At 36.1% G+C, this 23,694-nt stretch overlaps 1 protein-coding gene across 4 annotated transcripts in view; it reads right to left on the bottom strand.

Annotated features, from left to right (window-relative positions):
* LOC150103699 (sterol O-acyltransferase 1-like) overlaps positions 1–23,694 on the bottom strand; it is a 246,292-nt gene that overhangs the window by 172,012 nt on the left and 50,586 nt on the right. For 3 of the 4 annotated variants that reach the window (XM_090396650.1, XM_090396649.1, XM_090396652.1), the window contains exon 2: positions 2,472–2,614. In XM_090396650.1, coding sequence (XP_090252776.1) covers positions 2,472–2,558 — 87 coding nt within the window. In that variant the 5' untranslated portion in view covers positions 2,559–2,614. Of the gene's footprint in view, positions 1–2,471; positions 2,615–10,296; positions 10,550–23,694 lie in introns of those variants that run through there. The other variant, XM_090396651.1, reaches the window with a different exon arrangement.

Below are 23,694 nucleotides of genomic sequence, written 5' to 3' on the forward strand. Positions count from 1 at the left end.
CTATTACAAGGGTGGTTTGAAAAGTTCTCGGCCTAACAATGAAAAAACAAATTTATAATTTCAAAATTATTTTTATTTTTCAACATAATCTCCCGTAAGACTAATACGTTTATTCCAGCGATGCCGAAACGCAATTATCCCGTCCCTATAGTGGTTCTTAGTAAGATCTGCAAAATAGCCCTCTACAGCTGCAATCACCTTTAGGCACAAGTTCGATTCTCATCATGATGGGAGCAATCTTTATATGGAACGTTTTCAATCAAAGGTGAGTTAGCCGATCTCATACAAGGAAGCAGAGTTTTTTTCTCCCCGAAACTCAGGTTTTTCATCCTGTATACAAACAAATCGGCCCTTCAGAACACATGCAATTTACAGACAAAAAAATACTAGCTGTGGTGGTGAGCGTTAGATGGCGCTGATGTTGATGATTGATAGTAGAGGTTCGGTGTAGTGGTGGAGACAGAGAGTTGTACAATAGGTGTCCTCCCGCAATGAGTCTTCGGACTCCTTGGAGGTGTCACGAATAATAATAATAACCTCTTGATTCGAAGAACAAAGGTGCCCAGCGAGGAGGAAGAGCTTTAGTTTTGGGAAGAGAGAGAAGTCAGAGGGAGCCAAATCTGGGGAATAGGGTGGATGTCCCAACAATTCATAGTGCAGATCCCTTAATTTTCCCATTGCCAAAACACCGTTGTGGGCAGGTGCATTTTCCTGATGAAAGATGATATTTTTCTTCTGCAAACCGGGTCTTTTCTCACAAATTTTTTCATCTAGTCTGGTTAAAAGATTGGAATAATATTCCCCAATTATTGTTTTACCCTTTTCCAGATAATTAATAAACAAAATGCCTTTAGCATCTCAAAACTCCGATGTCATGACCTTTCCTGCTGATGGAACCGACTTTGTCTTCTTTGGCGCTGAACAACCGGCTTCTGACCATTGTTTTGACTGCTGTTTGGATTCTGGTCTATAATGGTGAATCCAAGTCTCATCTATCATAATAAATCGATGCACAAAATCAGTTTTATTCTTGTTAAAATGCTGCGAGCATTGCTCAGAGATTTTCATGTGAGTGTGTTTTTGATCTGCTGTGAGCAAGCGTGACCCATCTTGTGCAAAGCTTTTTCATTTGCAATTCTTCATGCAAAATATATCCTACACATTCTTTTGAAATGCCTATAGTCTCAGTAATTTCATGCACTTTGACTCGCCGGTCATTCAATACCATATCATGCACTTGATCAATGATTTCTGGTGTTGTTACTCTTTTTGGACGTCCTTCACATGGATCATCTTCAAGCTGGTACAGCCGTGTTTTAATCGGCAGCCCATTTCTTAATTGTTGAAAACGAAGGAGAAGAGTGCCCATAAACTTTTATGAACTGCGAATGAATTTCTTTTGGCATTGAACCTTCTTTTAAAAAGAATTTTATAACCGCATGATACTCAATTTTATTCATTTCAAGGGATAGAAGCAACACTTTTGCTTCAGACAGCTGTGTAAAACAAACTACTTGATAGAATGACTTGCAATTTCACATGGATGCTTATGACAGATGTACCAACTTAGAAAAAAAAATCTTGCCAATAGTGTTGTCATCTATGGTCAAGGCAGAGAACGTTTCAGACCACCCTCATATTTATTTCCTCAAATACCTCCTGCTCACTGATAATTAAGCCATCTCCTCCTATGTCCTCTACACTTAAGTTCCTCATGGTTCCGCACTGATCAGGATGAAATCCTTATAAATTGATCACTGAATATCTCAACAATGTCTCTTTTGCAGCAGTTACCATTCTACCATTTTCATTCATTAACATTGTCTTACCATAATCAATCTTCCTTTTACTTTCCACATATCTAAAAATTCTATAGTTTTTCTTTGCCTGATTTGTTGATATCTGCCCTCATACTGTAGTTTTGTGTTCTTACTAACCAAGTCACCTTCCTAGCCTGCTTTCTATTCTCCTTGTGTAATTGACTGCTACCATTATTCATCATCTTATTCTTCCATATTTTATGCTTATGCCCCCTCATTCATTCATTTTACACCTACCTTATTCAGCTTTTTGGCCTTCAGAACACATTCACACATTGATGCTGTTATGTATTTCTTTGTCAGTTCCCAAATAGCATTTATTTCCTTGTTGCTCAACTCCTTATTTCCTGTTATAGTTCCAAGCTGTCTACTAAGCTTGCCATAACCAGCCTTGTAATTCCACATATATCCTTTCCTCACAGAAGTCTGCATATGACTAGCCAAAACCCAGGTGATCAAATTCATGATCACTCTCACCAACTGGAGAAAAGTGTGAAACTGTACTCACAATTAACAACAGATTCTACACAAAAACGATATGGACATGATATTGAATCTCACTTATAAAATACTGTATATTAATATAGCTCATAAGTATATTAAATTTTGTGTCATATGAATTTTAATAATGTTTTACTAATCCAAATATACCTGTAGGTATTGACGGAGCTCATTAGCAGGTATAGTGAGACTGCTATGATCTTCAAGAAGATGGGTCATCACTTTGCTTGGAGGCATTGTAATGAAATTTGGTAATCCAACAGTGGACACAATGAATATTAACTATTGAGCTTCTGAAAAGAAATAAAAATTTTCAAATTTTATAGAATAATCAATTAACTAATTTTTCCACAGGAAACCATGTAAACAATATCATTAATTCAAAAGATTTTAACTTTGCTAACATATAACATTAAGCAACTTACAGACATTGTAAGAAGAAATTAGGTAAAGGGATCTGGTATATTTAAACAATTTTTATTGTTTAGTCCACAAAAGGGTTTCAAGATCCTACACAAAAAATCTCTCAGTGAAATGGAAGCTATGTTTTCAACTATAACAAAGATTCCCTTATTTCATGTAGCTATTTCTTGTAGTTGTTATATTCACTTACAACAATAACAGAGAAAGATAAAGCATCTTACCTTTCTTTATGTTTCCATTGATATATATCTATATATTGTTGCAGTTGCTTATTCTTGTAATTTATTGATGGTGAGAAATGAGAGAAGATTAACTGTAATTCTTCTTCTTATTATTATTATTATTACATGACACCTCTCAGGTCTCATCGTAAGAGGGCACTCCACTCCATACACCCCCACTGTCTGTGTACACTGCTTAATCTTAAGAGCCTCTGTGGCATAACTGAAAGAACAACAGTATGTTGCACCCTTTAATTGGAAAAGGCCTAAGTTTGATTCTCATTGTGATGAGAGGAATCTTTATATGTTTTTTTCAATTGAAGATGAGTTAGCTGATCTCTACAGAAGTAATAGGGTTTTTTTCTCCCAGAAACTGGAGTTTTTCATGCTGCATACAGACAAATCAGCCATAAGAACACACATAATTTACAGACAAAAAATACTAGTGTAGCAGCAGACAGTATATGGCATTACGTGTAGATGGTAGTGGCATTCTATGTAGTTGGTGGAGTAAGTAGTGGAGACGGAGAGTTGCAGTGTGCCCACCCTTGATGAGTCCTTGGACTCCTTTGAGGTGTAATGTAATAATAATTTATGCAAAAATGTAATTTATGTAAAATTCGGTACAACAATGTTAAAAAAATTTTAACCACATTTTTGGGTTAAAAAAAGTGGTTAAAATGAGTTTAATGTAGCAAAATGCAAGATTATGTATTTTGAGATGAAAATATTACTGACAGTGTCTTTTCTGAGTGTACTCAGGAAAAGACACTGACAGTGTCTTTTCCTGAGTACATTAATGGAACTGTACTCAGGAAATCGATGAACCCAGGGATTTGGGGGTATTAATGGATAGGGAGTTAAAATTTAGAGGGCATATTGCAAAAGTGGCTAAAGTAGATAATCAGATTACTTGATTACTGAAGAATACCCTGACAAGCAGAAACAAGCAGATTATTATTATACCTCTTTACAGAGCCTTAGTAAGACCCTATCTTGACTACTACTATGCACAAATCTGGTCACCTGGGTTTCTTAGGAATGAGGATGAGGTAGAAAAGATCCAGAGGTGAGTCACTAAGATGGTAGCAGGCCTATGGAATGAACCTTATGAACCTTACATAAATGGGTTGCCAGGCAGAAAAGGATTGGTATGAAAGGGTTTTTACAACATTAATGCACAGGAAATTTTTCAGAACAGGTCTGGTGGTGGGAGAACTAGAGCCCATCCTCAAAAACAAAGTAAGAGTGTAATTATCAGGGGTGTTATGACTAGATTTTTTGCTTGGAGAGTAGTAAATGAGTGGAATAAGTTGCCAGGGGTGTCGTGAGTGTGAATGAGTTGAAAACAAAGTATGACAGACACTGCGCATATGTTGGATAGTGCTTGGCATGATGCTTAGGGTCTCCATCTCCCTTGATGAGTCTAACTCTATGGAGTAGCCCATAATAATAATAATAATAATGTTCCATCTAAACACAACAGAAAGGAAAAAAGAAATATCAAGGATTTTGTTTTTCATTTTTTTCGACTTCACACACACACATCCCAGGACTGTACATTGTACAGTCCTGAAACTATCTTTATTATCTGCCTGTATCGTTTCTACAGTTAATTTATCCCTTCAAATCCTGGGAACCAAATTTGAGAACAATAGTCGAAGTGTGGTCTGATCAGGGTCTTATACAATGGAACAATAACTCTTTTGTTTCTGCAGGTCAGCATCCTTCTCAGTATTGCAGCAATCCTCTGGGTTACCTTTACCAGCATTGTAATGTTCCCTGAATTTCAGGTTTTCTATCAATCACCATCCTCAAATTTCTTGCCTCCGTAAATCCTCCAGTACATCTCCTCTAAGATGCAACCTCCCATAGATGTATCCCAAACTTCAAGACTTTGCATTTTGCCGCATTAAACCGACACCCCCAATTCATTTGCCCATCTGTCCAGCTTATTCAAATCCTCTTGCAGCGCTGCCACATCTGCAAGACTAATAACCCTTCCTAGCTTCACATCATCTGCAAATATCCCCTTGCAATCCACTGACAATGTCATTGATATAAAGGTTAAACAATATGGGTTCCAGAACTGAGCAATGTGGAACCCACTTGTAACTTTCTGCCTCCTTGATATTGCCCCACCATACACAACTCTCTGATACCTATCAGATAGTCAATACTGAATCCAGTTGACTAACTTGACATCTAAACCCATGTGCTGCAATTTAAATATCAGCTTATCATGTGTACCCTATCCAATGCCTTTGCAAAATAAAAATTAAAAAAAAATGGCAGAATATGCTTTCCCCTCATCAACAGCTCTTTTCATGTTATTATAAAGGGCAATCATATTACTAAAGCAAGAGTGCCTCTTAACAAATCCATGTTGAATTTCACAGACAAGAGGCCATCCCTGGAAGTTACGAAAGGAAACTGTGAGCAAGAGGATGAGGAGTGGTTTCTTTGCGTGGAGAGTGGTTGAACCGTGGAATACATTGCCTGATGGAGTGGTGAGAGCGTGAATGGTCAATGAGTTTAAGGAGTGGTATGATAGACTTTGTGTTTCTTAGGGGGGACCTCCCCTCGATGAAAATTGACAGACTTTATGTTCTTAAGAAGGACCTCCCGCAATGACCCTTTTGACTCCATGGAGGCCTGAATAATAATAATAATAATAATAATAACAACATTACCCTCATCTGCCCAATATGTTCCTCACTAATTTCTCCAAGATCTTAACTACTGATGAAACACAAACTGGCCTGTAATTTGACACTTGCAGTCTGCCACTGCCCTTATGCAATGGCACAATCTTACCATCCTTCCACTCCTTGGGTACCTTTTCTGTGACCAGACTTTCACTGAAAAGCCAGGTCAACAGAGCTGTCATTTCTCCTCCTCCTGGCCACATAGCTGAAAAATTCCCAAGGATTTTCTTTGGATCTTAGGGCCAATCTCTTCTAATATTCCAGTTTTGCTTACCTTACCATAAAAACACTCTCCTGGCCTCAATCTTATATGCTTCATGCATCTGCTCTCCTAATATCTCTTCGATAACCTCTTTTTTTACCTGCAGTTCCTCTTTGATATTGTGTTTCCTCCACTTTACACCAAACTGTTTCCTCTTCTTAGGCAATAGTAAACTGTATTCGTGGAATACAGCTTACTATTGCTGCTAACAAAATGTTCCTTCACAATTTCTCAAACACTAATGATATCTCTTTCCTCCAATTCCTCCCTCCATGGAACTGCCCCAAGTTGATATCTAAGACTGTTATAATCACCCACTTTATAATTCCACATACATTCCCTTCCCCAATGATACTCCTGCATATCTATTCATCTTCCAAGTCAAAACCAAATGGTCACTCTCTCCAATTGGGGGCAGAGATGTCATCTCAGCTATAATCAGTTCTTCTGATTATAACCAAATCCAAAACTTTTGAACCTCGTGTTCCTTCTATTACATGTTGCCTAAGACATTTGTTCCTGAAGAATTCTAGAAATTCCATTCCTTTACTACTACATGTAGTTTCCTCATCCCAATTTATACTGCCGTAGTTAAAATCTACCATAATAATCATTCTTCTTCTTGCACTTGCCAAGCTCAACTGCCTAAATATCTCCCACTCCTCACCCTCTGTTCTCCTTGGTTTGTAGCAACACCCCACCAAATATCCTATCTTGCCCACCACTACCTCACACCATATGCTTTGAGAACCATTAGTGTCATTGCCCTCCAAAACTCTTGGTCAGTGTGTAATAGTAATTATCAAAGAAATATCAAAGAAAGAGCCCTATGCCTTCGTTGTGATGATGCAGTAAATAGAAAGGGGGAATATTAAAGATCCAACCTTATATCAACTGAATATATAGAAACTTGAAAATTTCAAAAATTTGACCAGAGAGCTTATGTGAATACAATCCACTGCATTTCAATTGCCTTAGCTTGCACTACTTCAAGCACTGCCCATTCATCCATATATTGCTTCATTCAATACGAAAGCAACCTACTGACAATTAGAGAGAACTAACCAGTTCAAATCCACTGTCTGGCCAGTGAATCCTTTTCAAAAGCACTAATAAAATGTGAATATATATGGATGCCTGGGCATGTCTTTTAAGTAGGGCGAATGTTGGTCTTGAAATTCACACTTGTTCTTGTTATCATTCAGGGAGCGAGAGGTGTGATTGAAGTCTGATTAGCAGAATAATGAATTACTGACCATTTAAAACTATATATTTAAAAATTTATGTACATTTAATCACACAAATACATCATTTATTTTACAAATGATATTCTATATTTTTCAAGTTAGCTACTTGAATACAAATTCTACCCTACGGTTCTTCTTTATGAACTGGTCAATAACATCATCATAAAAAGTTGGTTGTAACTTTATTTTCCCAAGCAACATGCCCACTTGTAAAAGCTGACTGAAGCTCACTGGCTAGAGCTACTTTCGTGCGTATGGCCTGTGTTTAAGACGACGTGAAGGGAGTGGAAATGGCTATGCATGCGCATGAAATCACAGTGCTGCAGCAAGGACCTGGAAGCTCCTACAACCGAGCAAGCCAAGGTAGCTTTGACTAGACGAGCAAACATCGGCCTTCAATACACAACACAAAGCTCAATTATTGCTGCACAAGCTTAAGTTGTCTTCTGTCTACAAAAATAAAAGTCTAAATGGAATGCTTATAAATACATGCATTTATTAACAAATAAATATTACTTCTTTCTCAAGTAATGAGCTTGCGCAGCAAGCATAGCAAGCATGGAGAATTCGCCCCTGCTTTTAAGTAGTGCTAAGCTGACCATATTTTGATTTTCCCAAATCGGGATGCTTCTATACAAGACAATAACTGGCATGACAAATATATTAATATTTGTCATGCCAGTATATTAATTTGTCATTAATATAAATGCATGCATTTATTAACAAATAAATATTACTTTTTTCTCAAGTAATGAGCTTGCGCAGGAAGCATAGCAAGCACGGAGAATTCGTCCCTGCTTTTAAGTAGTGCTAAGCTGACCATATTTTGATTTTCCCAAACCTGCTTCTATACAAGACAATAACTACCATGACAAATATATTAATATTGACTTTTAACTTTAAATTGTTTAATTAACATCAAAATAATTGTACATTTAAGCACGGTTCTTCCAAGAAAAGCAAACAAAACAGGTTCACTGTTAACTGAAAAAAAATTAAAAGTATTTTATTAATCATGTATGTTTTAAATGTCTATTTTGTTTTTTGGAATAAAACTGTTAAACTTTAAAAATAGTTTTTAGTCTATGAATGTTGATGAGATTAATGATTATTTTAAACAATGTTTGTAATATTTTTATCCACTGCCTTTATTCCTTCTAAGCTGTATTATACCACTCATATTTATCACTTGAGTGAACCTTCTTTAAAACTTGTATTTTTTTTTTATTTTGTCATAGAACTGTGTGCAGGCGAGTTAAATATTAATTTTACAATACAACAAACTTTTAACAGTCGATTCCAAAATTCTACTTTTTTCTTCTGACCACACATTGTTCATCACTGAAAATATTCTTTCGACTGATGCAGAAGTACCAGGAAAGCAGAATATGTATTCTATGACAAGAGGTTACACAAATTTATCTTTTGGCTCTTGAAATGAGAGAAATCCGACCCACTTTTCTTCACTAGTCAAGTTTTCCTCTGTTTGCCTCCTATTTTTTTTGAAAAAATTCTTAGCAATCACCAACTCATCAAAAAGATTATCCAAATCTATAGCTTCAAACCGAACTGTTTCATTAACTTTTTCTGCAAACTTTTCTACATCAGGCCATGATAAGGTTCTGGTGTCCTCACCAAAGCTGCATTGCCCCATTTCAATGTAAGAGATGCATCTCTCATAAAAGGCAGTAACTTCTTGCGTGACAACTGTACCATTAATCTGTCCCTCATCTTCAAGTGATTGTAATAGTTTTTTGGTTCCCTGTGGCAAAAATCTATTTTTTAGCCTTTCCTGAATGTTTGTTCTCAGTTTTTCAAGCTCAATGGTCACTTCAGTTGCAGTTGCCTTCATTGTCTCCATAGCCAAAATGGTTTCGTTGAAGAGACAGAGTTGTCCATGCACAAACCACAGGTATATTTCTCCACACTCACTGTTGAAAAAATTACTTCTAATCACTGGACAGTATTCTTGTGAGTAGAAGTAAGACTTCAGACCTTCATACATATTAAGAAATCGTTCACTAACTCGAAGGAGGGATAAGAATCTTGTATTTCCTTGTTTAAGTAATTTCCTGTATTTCACTTGCACAAAGTCACAAAAATCTTTCAGCTGAGATACGTGAATGGTATAAATGTAAAAATACTTGTACGCTTTAGCAATCAAGGCTTCAAGTCTATTGGAAGAACATCTACTGCAGTTTGCAGACAATTGTGGACAATATGTGCCCTACAGTCAACACCAACAATATTTCTCCCCAAGTCTTTTTCTTCAAATGTGCAAAAACATTATTTTCACCTTGGCATCTTACACCTTCAAAATTGGTGTTGCAATTATTGCCTCAGAATCTGACAATTTTAGTAGACAGTTTGTGTTTCTTAATGATGACATTAAGTGATTCTGCCACTATTTCCAATGTCTCACCAGGGAGTGTTTCAACATCCAGAAGTTTAACCTTTACTCCATATTCAGGCATGAAGTACCTCACAATGACTTGCCTAAATTGAATTTCTTTCCTGTTTGATGTGTCTGTTGTAATTGTGACAAAATTACATTTCTCTAAGTCCTTGTACAGTTCATCAATTACCATGGGTCCAATTATGTTCAAGACAATAGCCTCACATTTTGTTCTGGAAAGTGCAAATTTGGTTCAAAAAGTTTTGAAATCAGTTTAGAAGAACAATCAGAGGTTCTGAAACTTACATTATGTGAAATGGAATGGAATGCAAATGTTGCTTCTTTAGCTGCGATTGCTAGGTTCTTTTCTGCAAATCACTGTTTTTGAAATACAAATATGTAGATAATGAAGAACAACCTGCTGCTGACAGGGCCGCATTTACCATTAGATGCATGAGGTGCAAGCTGGGGGCCTCACTCTCTATGGGGGCCACATTTTAAAATCTTACCCCTCACAAAGAACAATAAAAAAAACAGCACAGTTATAGTTGCAAAATAAATTACTTATTTTTAAATATTAAATTCATAATATAAAAACTAGAGGCCACTGAAAAATTTGTGAGACCTCCTGCTTCTATTTGAAATACATTGTTCTTTCCTTAAAATATAAAACTAACAGGTACTCCTGTATTCCATAAACTTCATGTATGTAAATGTACCATTTCTTTGCTGGACGTATATACACGTCCAGTTGAAAGAACATGGATAAGAAGTGCAGTTTGACCATCATGTCCATTAGAAAGGGCAATAATCCTTTAGGCTGAAAAGAACACTTAACTAGATTATCTGTCGTACGTAGTAGCTAAGTTCAGTTGCCTACAGCAAGAAATGCAGTTGTTTGCCGTTTGCTCGGTAACCGGAATCTAAGTTATATCAGACTAAATACCTGCGAGTTATATTCATTTTTTGCTGCTTGTTTTTATCGTTTTGCACTGACATTAAAAACTATAATCATAGTTTTTAATGTCAGTGCAAAATATAAGAAATCGTTTCGTACTTTCTTCACTTCATATTGTATCACTTTGGAAGATCAATGTCACTATCAATATTTTTGTTAATTATTTTAATCGCCAAACATTTTAAAATCCTCCCAGAACTTGATTGAAGATAATTATTTTTGTAAAACAATTATTTTATAAATTCATGAAAATCAGAATCTAAAAATGAATACAGCCTCCAACTGTTCCAAATTAAGTTTTCTTTTTTATTTATAATCTTAGTTCGAAGGTTAGTTCACAGATTGCGAGAAGGTTTGCACTTTTAAATTTTGCTTCATAGATCATACGTAAATCTTGAATCATATCATGTAATGCATAATTTTTATAACGTAATCTGTATGTTTTTGCATTTCAGCTTTCTTGGTTTCCCCTTAAGCACTCACTACAAATCGAAATAAACGGCAGTTATGAAGTCAACTGTTATATACATATTTTCGACTAATTTCGATATTATGCGGCAGTTTTGAAGTAGAGTTATTTTCCCTACAGTTTATCTTTCGAAACATGTGTAGGTGCATGCGTCAAAATGAAATTTTATTTCCAAAATTTTCATGACAGAATTAATTTGTCTTTAATGGCTAACTCCTCCTCCTCCCAAAATTATCACCACACACACACACACACACAAAATACTGCTAGATAACATATGTGCACTTTCTTTTTGTTTGAATTCGTTTTTTCCAAAGTAATTGTACCCGAGAACTTTTAATATTCCGATACCGAAATTAAATTGTGATTATTATAAATTAGTAAATTTTGTATATTTTTTCATTTTTATTATTTCCTGATAAGTATAAATCATTAAATTCTGTAATATTGGGAAAATTAATGTTTAAAAAAACAGTTTCATCCTACAAAAGCAATATTATTATAATTAATACGTGACACCTCCAGGGAGTTCAAAGACTCATCGAGGGAGAATGTGCCAACACTATCGAACGATTGACCCTTTCTAACTACTAACCATGCTCAAATGTACTTAACTTTTGCGAACTATTACTAGCACAGGCTCTACCAATCGACCAACCTTTGTTTGAACAGCTGTAAAGCAATCAGAAAGGTGAAACATATATACTAATAAAATAATAATAAATTTCTATGTGTATTCGGCTATTGTTAGGGACTTTTTAGTGCGTCTACCAGATGTCTTCGTTTCTCATTTTCTCAATAATTTTCGTTAGCTTATAAACTGTTACTCGAGCAGAAAGGAATAGGTCTATAATCCTCCCCCACCAAAAAAAAAAACACATAAATGATTATGTAATACATATGCGTCTTTTCTTTTAAATAATTCAATTTTTTTCAAGATAATTGTATCAAATTATTTATAATTTTCGATCATAAAAATCAAACTGATCACTATAAATTAAGAAATTATTTTAATATAACTGTTGTATCAGCCTGTAAAAGATATGTCAGTATTTCTGTAATCAACAATGGAAAACGAAACAAGACATTGTGATTACCTTTTTCTTGCCCACTAGTATTAATAATTAAAGACTTATTTTGTAAGCTAGCCAAGTAAATAATAGTTTAATATCCAACGTTTCACTGACTAATATCTGTCAGCATTTTCAAAGGAATACACTGGTAGGCGATAGAAAGTAACAAAAACTAAGAAACTAACCGACAATTCTAAAAATTATATAAAGCTATCACAGAACGTGAAACAGTGATATGATACGCGTGTCACAAGTACAACGTTTTATTTGTTGAGATATTTAATGTAATTTTCATGAAAATTCATTTCTTTTTGGTTAAATGATCTGATTCGAGTTTTCCATATATATGGTAATTAGGCCTTGATTCTTATTTAAGTTACCTGTTGAACGGGCGACTGTAGCAGCTTCTTTGAAAGTTCTGGAATGGTAGTTCTCTTCCATGTAGGGCATATGACTCATATCCCATTCAATATTATGGTTGGTAGAGGCAAAGTGGGAAGTGGAATTGTTACAAGAACACATTCACAACACAAATTCTGACATCAAGAACTCCCAACATTTCTTGGAAAAATTAAAAAACGTCCGTATCTCTGATGATAATATTCTGGCTAGCCTGGATGTCACAGCTCTGTTCACAAATACCCAAGTTTCAGAAGTCATCGACATCTTAGAAAACTTGTTCCCACCAAACATCACCAAGTTGTTCAAGCATTGCTTAACTTCGAATTACTTTACATGGCAAAAAACCTACTACAAACAATTGACTGGTTTAGCCATGGGTAGCCCTCTCTCTCTTTCTTGTGCCGACCTATTCTTAGAAAATTTGGAAACTCAAATCTTATCCCGAATTACCCCTAAACCAACCACATGGTTTAGGTATGTTGACGACATCTTCATCATTTGGAATCACAAAAAGGAAGATCTAATAGATTATCTAAACAAAATTAATTGCTTCCACAACACAATCAAGTTCACATTGGAACTTGAAAAAGATAATAAACTTCCATTCTTGAACGTCCTTATTAAGAAACAAACTGACAACAGCATCAAGCTGTCGGTATATAGAAAACCTACTACGCTACCTCCATTTCGACTCATGTCACCACATATCCCAGAAACTCAGCATCATCCATATGCTCAAAAAAAAGAGCTGTTCAGTGTACCACAGAACCTGGCGACTTACAAAAAGAATTAATGAAAATATCCAGAGATCTATCCCTAAATGGCTACCCTACAAGAATCATCAACAAGATTCTCTTTAGTGACATACCGCAAAGACAACGAGATGAAACCCAATACATCAGCTCTATAACAATTCCATTTGTTAGTACCATATCCAAAAAATTAGCTTTTCTTCTAAAACCTTATAATATCAGAGTAACCTTCAAACCTATTGAGACCATACAAAAGTTTATAAGATCACCGAAAGATAACCATCCTTTCTACAAATACTCTGGAGTTTATAGCATACCTTGTTCATGTGGCATCAATTACATCAGATAGACATCAAGAAATTTTGAAAAAGAAAGAAGGAACACATAGGATATGTTAGGAATAACAGACATGATATATCAGGCCTTTCTTCCCACTTTGCCTCTACCAACTATAATGTTGAATGGGATATTGGTAGAGCCTATGCTACTAATGGCTCAGTTAAGTAAGTTTGAGCGGTTAGTAGTTGGAAGGGGACCAATCGTTTGATGCTGTTGGCACACTCTCCCTCGATGAGTCTTTGAACTCCCTGGAGGTGTCAAATAATAATAATAATAATAATATGCCCTACATAGAAGAGAACTACCATTCCAGAACTTTCAAAGAAGCTGCTACAGTCGCCCGTTCAACAGGTAACTTAAATAAGAATCAAGGCCTAACTTACCAGATATATGGAAAACTCGAATCAGATCATTTAACCAAAAAGAAATGAACTTCATGAAAATTACATTAATTTTCATGAAGTTCATTGTAAAATCATCAGTGATAACTTATTGTAAAATTACTTATTACAACAAGTTATCACTGAACTGTTTCACGTTCAGTGATAACTTTATATAATTTTTAGAACTGTCGGTTAGTTTCCTAGTTTTTGTTACTTTCTATTGCCTACCAGTGTATTCCTTTGAAAATGCTGACAGATATTAGTCAGTGAAACGTTGGATATTAAACTATTATTTACTTGGCTAGCTTATAAAATAAGTCTTTAATTATGAAACAAGACATTCTTTATGTATTCTGCACTACAGCTAGGCAATTTAGTGTGATTTCTGGGGAACTTTCGCTTTTGTCTTTCTCAATAGCAGTGAGAGTAATCCAAGTTTAGCTTTTCCTCCAGCCAAGAGGATTATTATGGAGATTTCGAAGGCGTAGTAATTTTTAGAATTTAAAAAATAAATAAATAACAAAAATAACACTACTGAAATTTCAGCAGACCGCTGAACAACTGATTTCAGATTGCAAAGAAATAGTACAGAATTAGAAGCTTTGACGGCACAACAATATTATTGCTTTATTTATTTATTTATTTGTCAAAACGGTAAACCAAAGTAACAGATTTTGAATACTGTTTGAAAGCTTTCAAAGCAGTAGAAATTTAAAGTAGTTATGTAATTGGGTTCCAGGAGAGGAGAAGGGAGGCAGATGCAGTAGAAAATCTTCAAAATGACAAATTTTGAATTATTTCGTATAGGATATCCTTCATGTTATATTTTTAGCATATCTACAGTGGTTACACTGGCTATTAAAGTAATGTGGATCCAAAAAAAAAAAAAATCTGTTGCAGTTTTAAGCAAAAGACAAAAGGTGAAGAGTCTCTGATAAAATACCATTGGATATAAATTTTTGATATTAAAAAGATTCACAGTCGGAAACCCCTGAGTAATGCAGTTTAACATCATTTGTTGTTCACACAAAAAAAACATTCTTAAAATTGTAATGTTACGATCCATATAAGGTATTTGCAAGGAAAGAAAGCAAAATGTCATATTTATTTCAATAAATGTTATTTAAAAAATATAAATATTTGAAACAATATTTTAAATGAAACAAACATTTGAAAATTCACGAGAAAAATAAATCTTCTATATTGTCAGTAAAGGGAAAGAACATAAAGTTGTCTGAACACGTGACACTGATTTGAAGAATAAAAGGCAGCAAATTTACTATTACTAAATAGATTCATTGTAAAGGTTGATCTCTGGTCATTTCAGGATTGATTATTTTCTTACATGTGAAATTTGTTTTTATTTTTGGGAAAAGACAATAATTGTGCAGGAAAATCCCAGATGAGTCTTTGACTCCAATGAGGTCTTGGGGTAATAATAATAATAATAAAACAAAAAAAAATCGAATATCGTAGGACAGTAAAGGAAATTCCAAGTAACACAGTACACGTAAAGTCAAAGGTTGTTCCACCACAGTTAATCCGTTAACGGATCTAAAATCGCTTCAGGGATTAACGGCGAAGGGGGTAATTGCATGATAAAAAGTAGAATGCAGATGAAGTTTTGATCCATAAAAATTGAATTGGCAACTATGCCGCCGAATCGTGTCCGGAAGCAGTGCAGTATTTTTGTTTTATTCAAAATGTATATAATTACTTTTCATCTTTAACAAGAAGATGGGGTATACTCCTTAAACATTTAGAAAAAAAAAAATCTTTAACAGTTAAAAGATCGAGTAAAACGAGATGGTCTACAAGAGCTGATACTGTATTGCTTTGAAACCGTGGATATAAACAAATTAAAAAGGCATTACTTGAAGTATCCATTTCTCCTCATGAAAAACCTATTTCTAAATTAGAGCTCATCATTGGCTGATCATTTTGACAATTCAGAAACAGCAATTTTAACAGTTGTGTGGGACAAAATTTTACAAAGAATAAATGCTACTAGTAAATCTCTACAAGATCCCGACATGTATTTATTTTTAGCTAATAATTTGTTACAGTCTTTAGTTGGTTTTATTTTAGATATAAGAAATAGTTTTTGCTGCTTTAAATGAAGAAGCGAATTTATTAACAGATGAGACAAAATTTAAAGATGAGAAGGAAAGAGTGAAAAAACGAAAAAAAAATGTCTCACGAAATTTCACAATCTGACGATGAGATTACTCGTATATTACATGGGAAAGAAAATTTCATTGTTAATACTTTTAATGTCTTTGCGATAAGCTAATTTCTGAAATTAATGAAAGAGCAAAAAGCTATTTAGACAGATATGTTTGGCATTTTTTTTTAAGAAAGATGTAGCAGAAGCCATGTACAAGACTAGTATTAACAAAAGTTCACAATCTTATGGGGCTGATATTGACTCAGAAAAATTTATTGGTGAAGTTAAGCGATTTTTAATAATGATAAAGGAAGAAAATTTTTCAATTAAAACATGTACAAATTTATAAGCGATGGGTTAAGGTCTACTTTTCCGAACATAGAAACAATTCTAAAAATATTTTTGAGGATGCCTATTTCAAATGCTAGTACTGAAAGCTCATTTTCAGAGTTCAAACGAATAAAAAAATTTAAGAAGCAACTTGCACCAAACAAGTGACCTGTCGTTATTATGCAAATCAGATGTAATAGACTCGATTAATTATGATATCATTTTAGATATATTTGCTATATATATATATATATATATATATATATATATATATATATATATATATATATATATAAATGCAATTATATGGATACCAATATTGTGTTATTTTTAGTTTATAAAATAAGTTATTATGGAAATGGTCGACTTTTATTTTTTTATTTTCAATAAACTAAAAAAAAAAGTGTATGAATTTGATTAACTGAAATAGACTTGTTCTTTTGGGGCCTCATTATGATGTTGTGCCTAGAGCCCTCAAAAAAGAATAAGTGCGGCCCTGGCTGCCGCTAACCAATCAACTTTATGCTTAGCACTTTTCAAGTGGTCTTTAATGTCTGACCTCCCGCCGTGCGCTACAGAGAAAACTGAAGCACAATAGTCGCATCGCACCCCCGCCGATCAACTTCATCACAACATCTCTTAAGAAAAGGAAAGCCCTTTTATAGTTCATCGATGAACTTACAATTCCTTTTAGGCATGGCAGGGATAGGAACAAAGCAGAATTACATCCTCTGTCCAAAAAGAAAACGAACTTTTCGAAAATAGAAGAAACTAGTGGCGCCGCCTGTTGTATCTTTTTGTTGTCGAAAGCAGCAACCTCCATTAGTGTTGTGTCAACTGTTTGTGACATTTGTTTCATTAGAAGTCGAGTTATAGTGCCAAGAGTGACAGTGTGTTTTGGTCGGTCGGCACGATATTCATGCAGTACGCGACGAATTCTCGCTATCAATCGCTACAAAACTTCGAGATAAAACTCACCATTGACCGTTTGGCCAGGCGGAACGAATTCTTTGTGGATAATGCCCTTGAAATCGTAGAAACAAATCAGCATTGCCTTTACTTTTGACTTCTGCAAGCGACTTTTTTTCGGATGCCCCTCTTCTGGCGGGCTCCACTCAGCACTCTGGCACTTTGTTTCGGGGCTCATACTCAAAACACCACGTTTCATCACCAGTAATGATCGTTTCAAGGAAGTTTGAAACGGTTTTAAGGAGGTCCTCGCAGTGTTCAATTCGATACATTTTTTGGTCGTCGGTCAACTTGTGGGGAACAAATCGCGAATTCAATTTACGAAGGCACAAACTCTCGGTCAAAATGTTGTACACAGCTGATTTTGGAACCCCAATTCATCTTCAATCAATCTCACGGACAATTTTGGTTTTCTCTGATGAAATCACGCACTTTTTGGATGTTAACTTCGCTCAGTCCAGTTACTGGACGGCCCGGCTTTTCGTCGTCCTCAAGCGTCTCACGACCACTTTCAAATCGCTTAAACCTAAGGAGTTTTTTCGATATGTGGCCAGTAGAAGAAAGAATGATTATGGAAGGATGGGATTGATTGATTGAAACGATCATGCAGAACTTGAAAGCAGTGGGAAAGGAGGAGGAACTGTTAGTAAGTGAACAGGAGGCATATGAGGAATTGAATAGACTTGATGTAAATAAGGCTGTGGGACTTGATGCTATTTTACCACGTGTCTTGAGGGAATGTGCCAGAGAGTTAACAACAGCTTTTGCATATCTCTTCAACATGAGTCAAGTTCACTGGGTCAAGTTCCACAAGAGTGGAAAGAGGGTAATATTGTTCCAATTCATAAGGGAGGTGATAAGAGTAAGGCTTTGAATTATAGACCAGTCTGTGTGTCTGGAATGGTGGTTAAGGTATTAGAGAATTTAGTTAGGACTAAGATTCAGAATTGGGTTGACAACAGAAAAATACTCTTTGGTGACCAGCATGGATTTACTAAATGAAGATCGTGCTTTAGCAATATGCTTACTTTTTATAATAAAGTGACAAGTGCGTTGGATAAGGGTGTTGCATATACAGTGGTATATTTAGGTTTTGCAAAGGCGTTTGATAAATTGCCACATGACAAGCTGGTAATTAAATTGGAAGGGATGGGGCTGAACAGTAGATTGCTGCGCTGGATTGGAGATTGGCGGTCTGATAGGTATCAGCGAGTTGTCTATGGAGGCGCGATATCCCAGAGGAGGAAAGTTACTAGTGGTGTACCTCAAGGGTCTGTTTTGGGTCCATTGCTGTTTAATTTGTATGTAAATGAAATTTGGAGAGGTCTGAATGATAACATGCAATTGTTTGCAGATGATGCAAAGTTGGGGAGAGCTATCAGGAGTAGAGTGGATGCTGTAGTTTTGCAAGAGGACTTGAATACACTGGCTGAATGGGTAAATGAGTGGGGATATCATTTCAATATTTCAAAGTGTAAGGTTTTGAAATTTGGGAAGCAGAGATGAGATGTAAAGTACACAATCGGTGGAAATATCTTGGAAGAGGTAGAGGAGATTAGAGATCTGGGAGTGATTGTAGACAAGGACCTAAAATTTCGGGGACATGTTACTAAAATTGTGAAGACAACACAGCAGATAATGGGAATGATGCGGAGGACATTGACTTGTAAAAGTAAGGATGTTATAGTTCCGTTGTATAATGCTTTGATCAGGCCACATATGGATTACTGTGCACAGATCTGGTCACCTGGTTTTCAGAAAGATGAAAATGCGTTGGGAAGAGTTCAGAGGCGATTGACTAAGGTAATTTCTGGTCACTGGAATGTAAAGTATGAAGACAGATTGACAAAATGCAATTTGCAGAAATTAGTGGATAGAAGGAGGAGGAGGGGGATATGATTGAGACATATAAGCTGTTAAGAGGTTATTACCAGATTAATGTCGGGGAGGTTTCGCACAGAATGGATGAGGATAACAGGAGAACAAGAGGAAGGACATCCCTGTAAGCTGTATAAGGAGGGTGTGAGCAAGGGAGTGAGGAGCAGGTTTTTTTGCATGGAGAGTGGTGAGTGATTGGAATTCAGAGTGTGGTGAGCGCGGAGACAGTGAATATATTTAAGGAGCGGTATGATAAAGTGGAGGTTTTTATAATAATAATAATAATAATAATAAACCACTAGTAAACTTGAGTACGGGATAAGCATTCATCACCGTATGCTTTTCGAAGCATTTGATGCGTTTCGGTAAAACATTTACCAAGTTTAACATAAAGTCAATCGCAGCTCTCTGTTTGAAACTCATTTTCCGATCGTTCGTCAAAACACACTATTACTTTTGGCACTATAGCTCGGCTTCTAATGAAACATATGTCATATGTCATAAACAGTTGACACAATATTAATGAAGTTTGCTGCTTTCGACAACAAAAAGACACAACAGGTGGCGCCACTACTTTCTTCTATTTTTGAAAAGTTTTGTTTTTTTTTTTGGACAGAGGATGTATATCATAAACTAAAGCAAAACATTCGGCACACATCAAGTTCACGTCGTGAATATTACTTGAATCACTACTAGCATTGTAAACACACACGACGCTATATCATGGACAGGTGATTTGCACGCCTGTATAGATTCTGCGTGCGCATAGTTTCATAGTTAGTAGTGGTCTAGCCACAATCGAAGTGGCCTTGATGCAGATCGATTACACATATTCTAGAGTTTAGCGCAGCATCGTTATTTCTATAAACATTTGTTTTTCTATTTTTACTTCCCTCCCACTCATGATAATATACAACAGCAATAGTAATAATATGTAATATTATATTTTCCTGGGACAATTCACAAATCGGCCGAGACACGGAACAGGATCTTCAAACCGGGACCGTTCTGGTCAAATAGGGACATGGTCAGCCTAAGTAGTGCAAGCTAAGGTAACTCAGACGCCAAAGATTGTGTTCACAAAAGTTCTCCGGTCAAATTTTTGAAACTTTCACGTTTCTACATATATTCAGTTGAAATAAGGTTGGATCTTTAATATCCTCTATTCATTTTGCGTTGCCGGCCTAGTTGGCCGAATGGTTAGTATCCAGTCTCTAGCCAAGAGATTGCGGGTTCGAATCAAACCTAGGCATGGATGTTTGTGATTGTTTTCCACCTTCATACATCCATTCATATAAGTGAATAAACACTCTCCCATGGGAGAAGTAGACCCAACCCTGAGCGCATAGTATTTTTCTCGTGTGCGCGATTAATGTTCGCCGCCTTTCCAAAAAAAGTTTTTATTTGAATAAAGTGTGAATAAAACGAACAGGAAATGAAAAACAAATGAAAACTGCTTTACAGTATAATGTTACCTACGGATTAGTCCTGCTTATACAATTTTTTTCAAGTTATATAAATTTTCAAAATAATATAAAATAGTAATATAAAGTTAAGAGATTTATTCAAATATTCTTTACATTAATTTTGCATTAATAAATAAATTAATTTTTAAGATTCAACGAAAATAGATAAGAGAATTTTACAAGAATGTTCAGCATTGCACTCGAGAGTTCGCCGATTATTTTGTGTCGCTGACACCGCCCTAACAGCCAGCTAATATAACAGACTCGAATGTCCAGAAGAATGAGTTATCAGTAGTAAGCCGATTTTTAGGGCTGGACCACATGCATTATTATTATTATTATTATTACGGGCGACTCCAGGGAGTCCTTAGACTCATCGAGGGAGGCTCTAAACATCATGTCCATACAACTATACGACATTCTCAAAGTATCTATCATACCTTGCCTTGAACTCACTCACCGTCATAGCACCCACACACATACTCTAGCAGCTTATTCCACTCATTTACCACTCTAAAAGTAAAGAACCCAGCTCTAACACCTTTGCTAACCACATTCTTGCCCAGCTTCCATAGGTGTCCCCTAGTTCTCCCACCACCAGTCCTGATCTCAAAAATATCCTCTGAATTAATCCTATAGAAACCCTTTAGCAATTTGAATGTCTCAATGATATCTCCCCTTTTCCGCCTATCAACTAATTTCTGCAACCTACAAATCTTCAACCTGTTCTCATAAGGTTCATTCTGTAGATCTGCTATCATCTTGGTCACTCGCCTCTAGATCCTCTCCACCTCCTCCCCATCAAGACTAAACCTAGGTGACCAAATCTAGGCACAGTAATTTTGATGAGATCTTATCAAGGCTCGGTACAGAGGTACAATAACTTGCTTGTCTCTGCTCCTCAAAGTAATTTTTAAACAACCAAGTGAGTTGGTGAGCTGATTTAGCCACTTTTGCAATGTGCTCCCTAAACTTCATCTCCCTATCCACCAAAACTCCCAAGTCCCTAGCATTTTAAGTGTGGGTGCTGCATATACAAAAAAAAAAAAACTTTTTTTTTCTAATCAGTAACGAATTTATTAATAAATAAATTTACATATAAAAAATTGCTTTATTAAATATATTTCATCCTCACCACGAACAAACACCAATAATAAAAGTTTCGTATCAATAGCAATGAGAAGCGCAAACGAATATCGGCGTTAGATCGCAGTGCATTTGTTTCATGTAACGATAATTGAGAAAATATAATTATTTTCGTATTTTCAACAGTGACACTCATCATAATTCAGCCTTGTATCTATAATAAATAAATAATTCTATGTTATTTTAACCAAATACAATAAGATTGACAAAAATAGTTCACCACGCACACGCACCAATAATAAACGTTTAATAACTCACAGAAATAACGCGCATAAGCATAATTGAGGGCGCTGGTGCGTAATGGCGGTTGCCAAGTGTTTATATATGTGATCAGTGATTTAAATAGTTGTTATGAATAATTCGGAGTGTTGATTCAGATTTTTGATATAAGCGGAAAGCGAAGGTAATCAAGTAGCTGATGATTGTGTTGTTAATTAGTGATTGCGGTCTCGCGATAGTCCTTTAGTGTGTTATATTTTGTGTTTATACGCTATACGGAAATCCTTGAGATCCAGCTCAGGGAAGCATATATTTGAATATTTCAAACATGACCAGTATAAGTCCCGATGACTTTATCCAATCGTTGGATAAGAAGCTAGCGCTCGACCTCCTCAAAAAACTGTTGAAGAAATTTGAGGTAGAGTGGCCAGGGTCTCTAAATCTATATTCAGCGACAGACGACTCCACAGAAGGGGACAACTCAACATCAGGGGAAGAAGGGAAGATGAACCTGATAATCTCTGCTCCCACTCCAAAACATGATACAGGAACCCATGCACGGAAAAAACGTAAAACAGCGGAGACTCAGATAAACGAGGGGATGGAAGAAGATGCCCCCAACACTGACCTCCCCACGCCTAACAACGAAAAAGTTCCCCCAATTGTTCTACGGGAAAAAGAACGTTGGGCGGCCCTTAGGCCTATTATGCAAAACCACCAAATTGCCTATTCTTGGGCAAAAAACGTAGACGACGGAGTTAAAATCCAGCCTACCACAGTAAGGGACTACAGACTCCTCACAAAAACCATGGACGAGTCAAATATTAAATATCATACTCACTGAAGTCGGAGAAAAACCTAAAAGTTGTACTCAGGGGAGTAACAGAAAACATCTGCACAGATGAAATTACTGAAGACCTCTGCCTCCACGATCTCCCACCTGTCAAAGTTAGCAGAATGCTACGGGCTGACAAGAGTCCAATGCCCCTATTACTCGTTGAGATACCTAACACACACAAGAATATATACAACTTAACAACGATCTGTGGCCTGAAAATCACAACAGAACCACTAAGAAAAAGAGCCTCGTCAGGCCAGTGCTACAGATGTCAGAAGTACGGACACGCACAGAAACTCTGCAGAGCAGACTAAAAATGCCTCAAATGTGGGCAAAACCACCCCACAACAACCTGCTCAAAACCCAGGACCTCACCAGCCAAATGCGCGAACTGCGGGGGCCCCCACCCGGCAAACTACAGAGGCTGCAGTCACTACCCTAAGAATAAAACAGACAACAAAAGGAAACAGATCTCTGAACCCTGCCCACAGGCACCTGAGTTGACTGCTCCCCAGTTGCCTGAAACGCAACAAAAGACAACAAAATACCAGCTCTCACAAGTGGAAAATACCAACAGTCTGGAAAGCCACCGTCGAAGCAGGACATATACCGAAGTTGCCCGCTCATCCAAATATATCCAGCAGGACCAAATTCTTCCAAACATGACAACAGTCATCACAGCCTCATTGGCAAACATGCTTCAAGACTTCAGTAAGTCAAACCCTTCA

This window comes from Typopeltis vanoorti, chromosome 8, assembly GCF_054136105.1.
Source record: "Typopeltis vanoorti isolate ZY-2024b chromosome 8, IOZ_Tvanoo_1.0, whole genome shotgun sequence".
NCBI classification, from domain to species: Eukaryota; Metazoa; Arthropoda; class Arachnida; order Uropygi; family Thelyphonidae; genus Typopeltis; species Typopeltis vanoorti.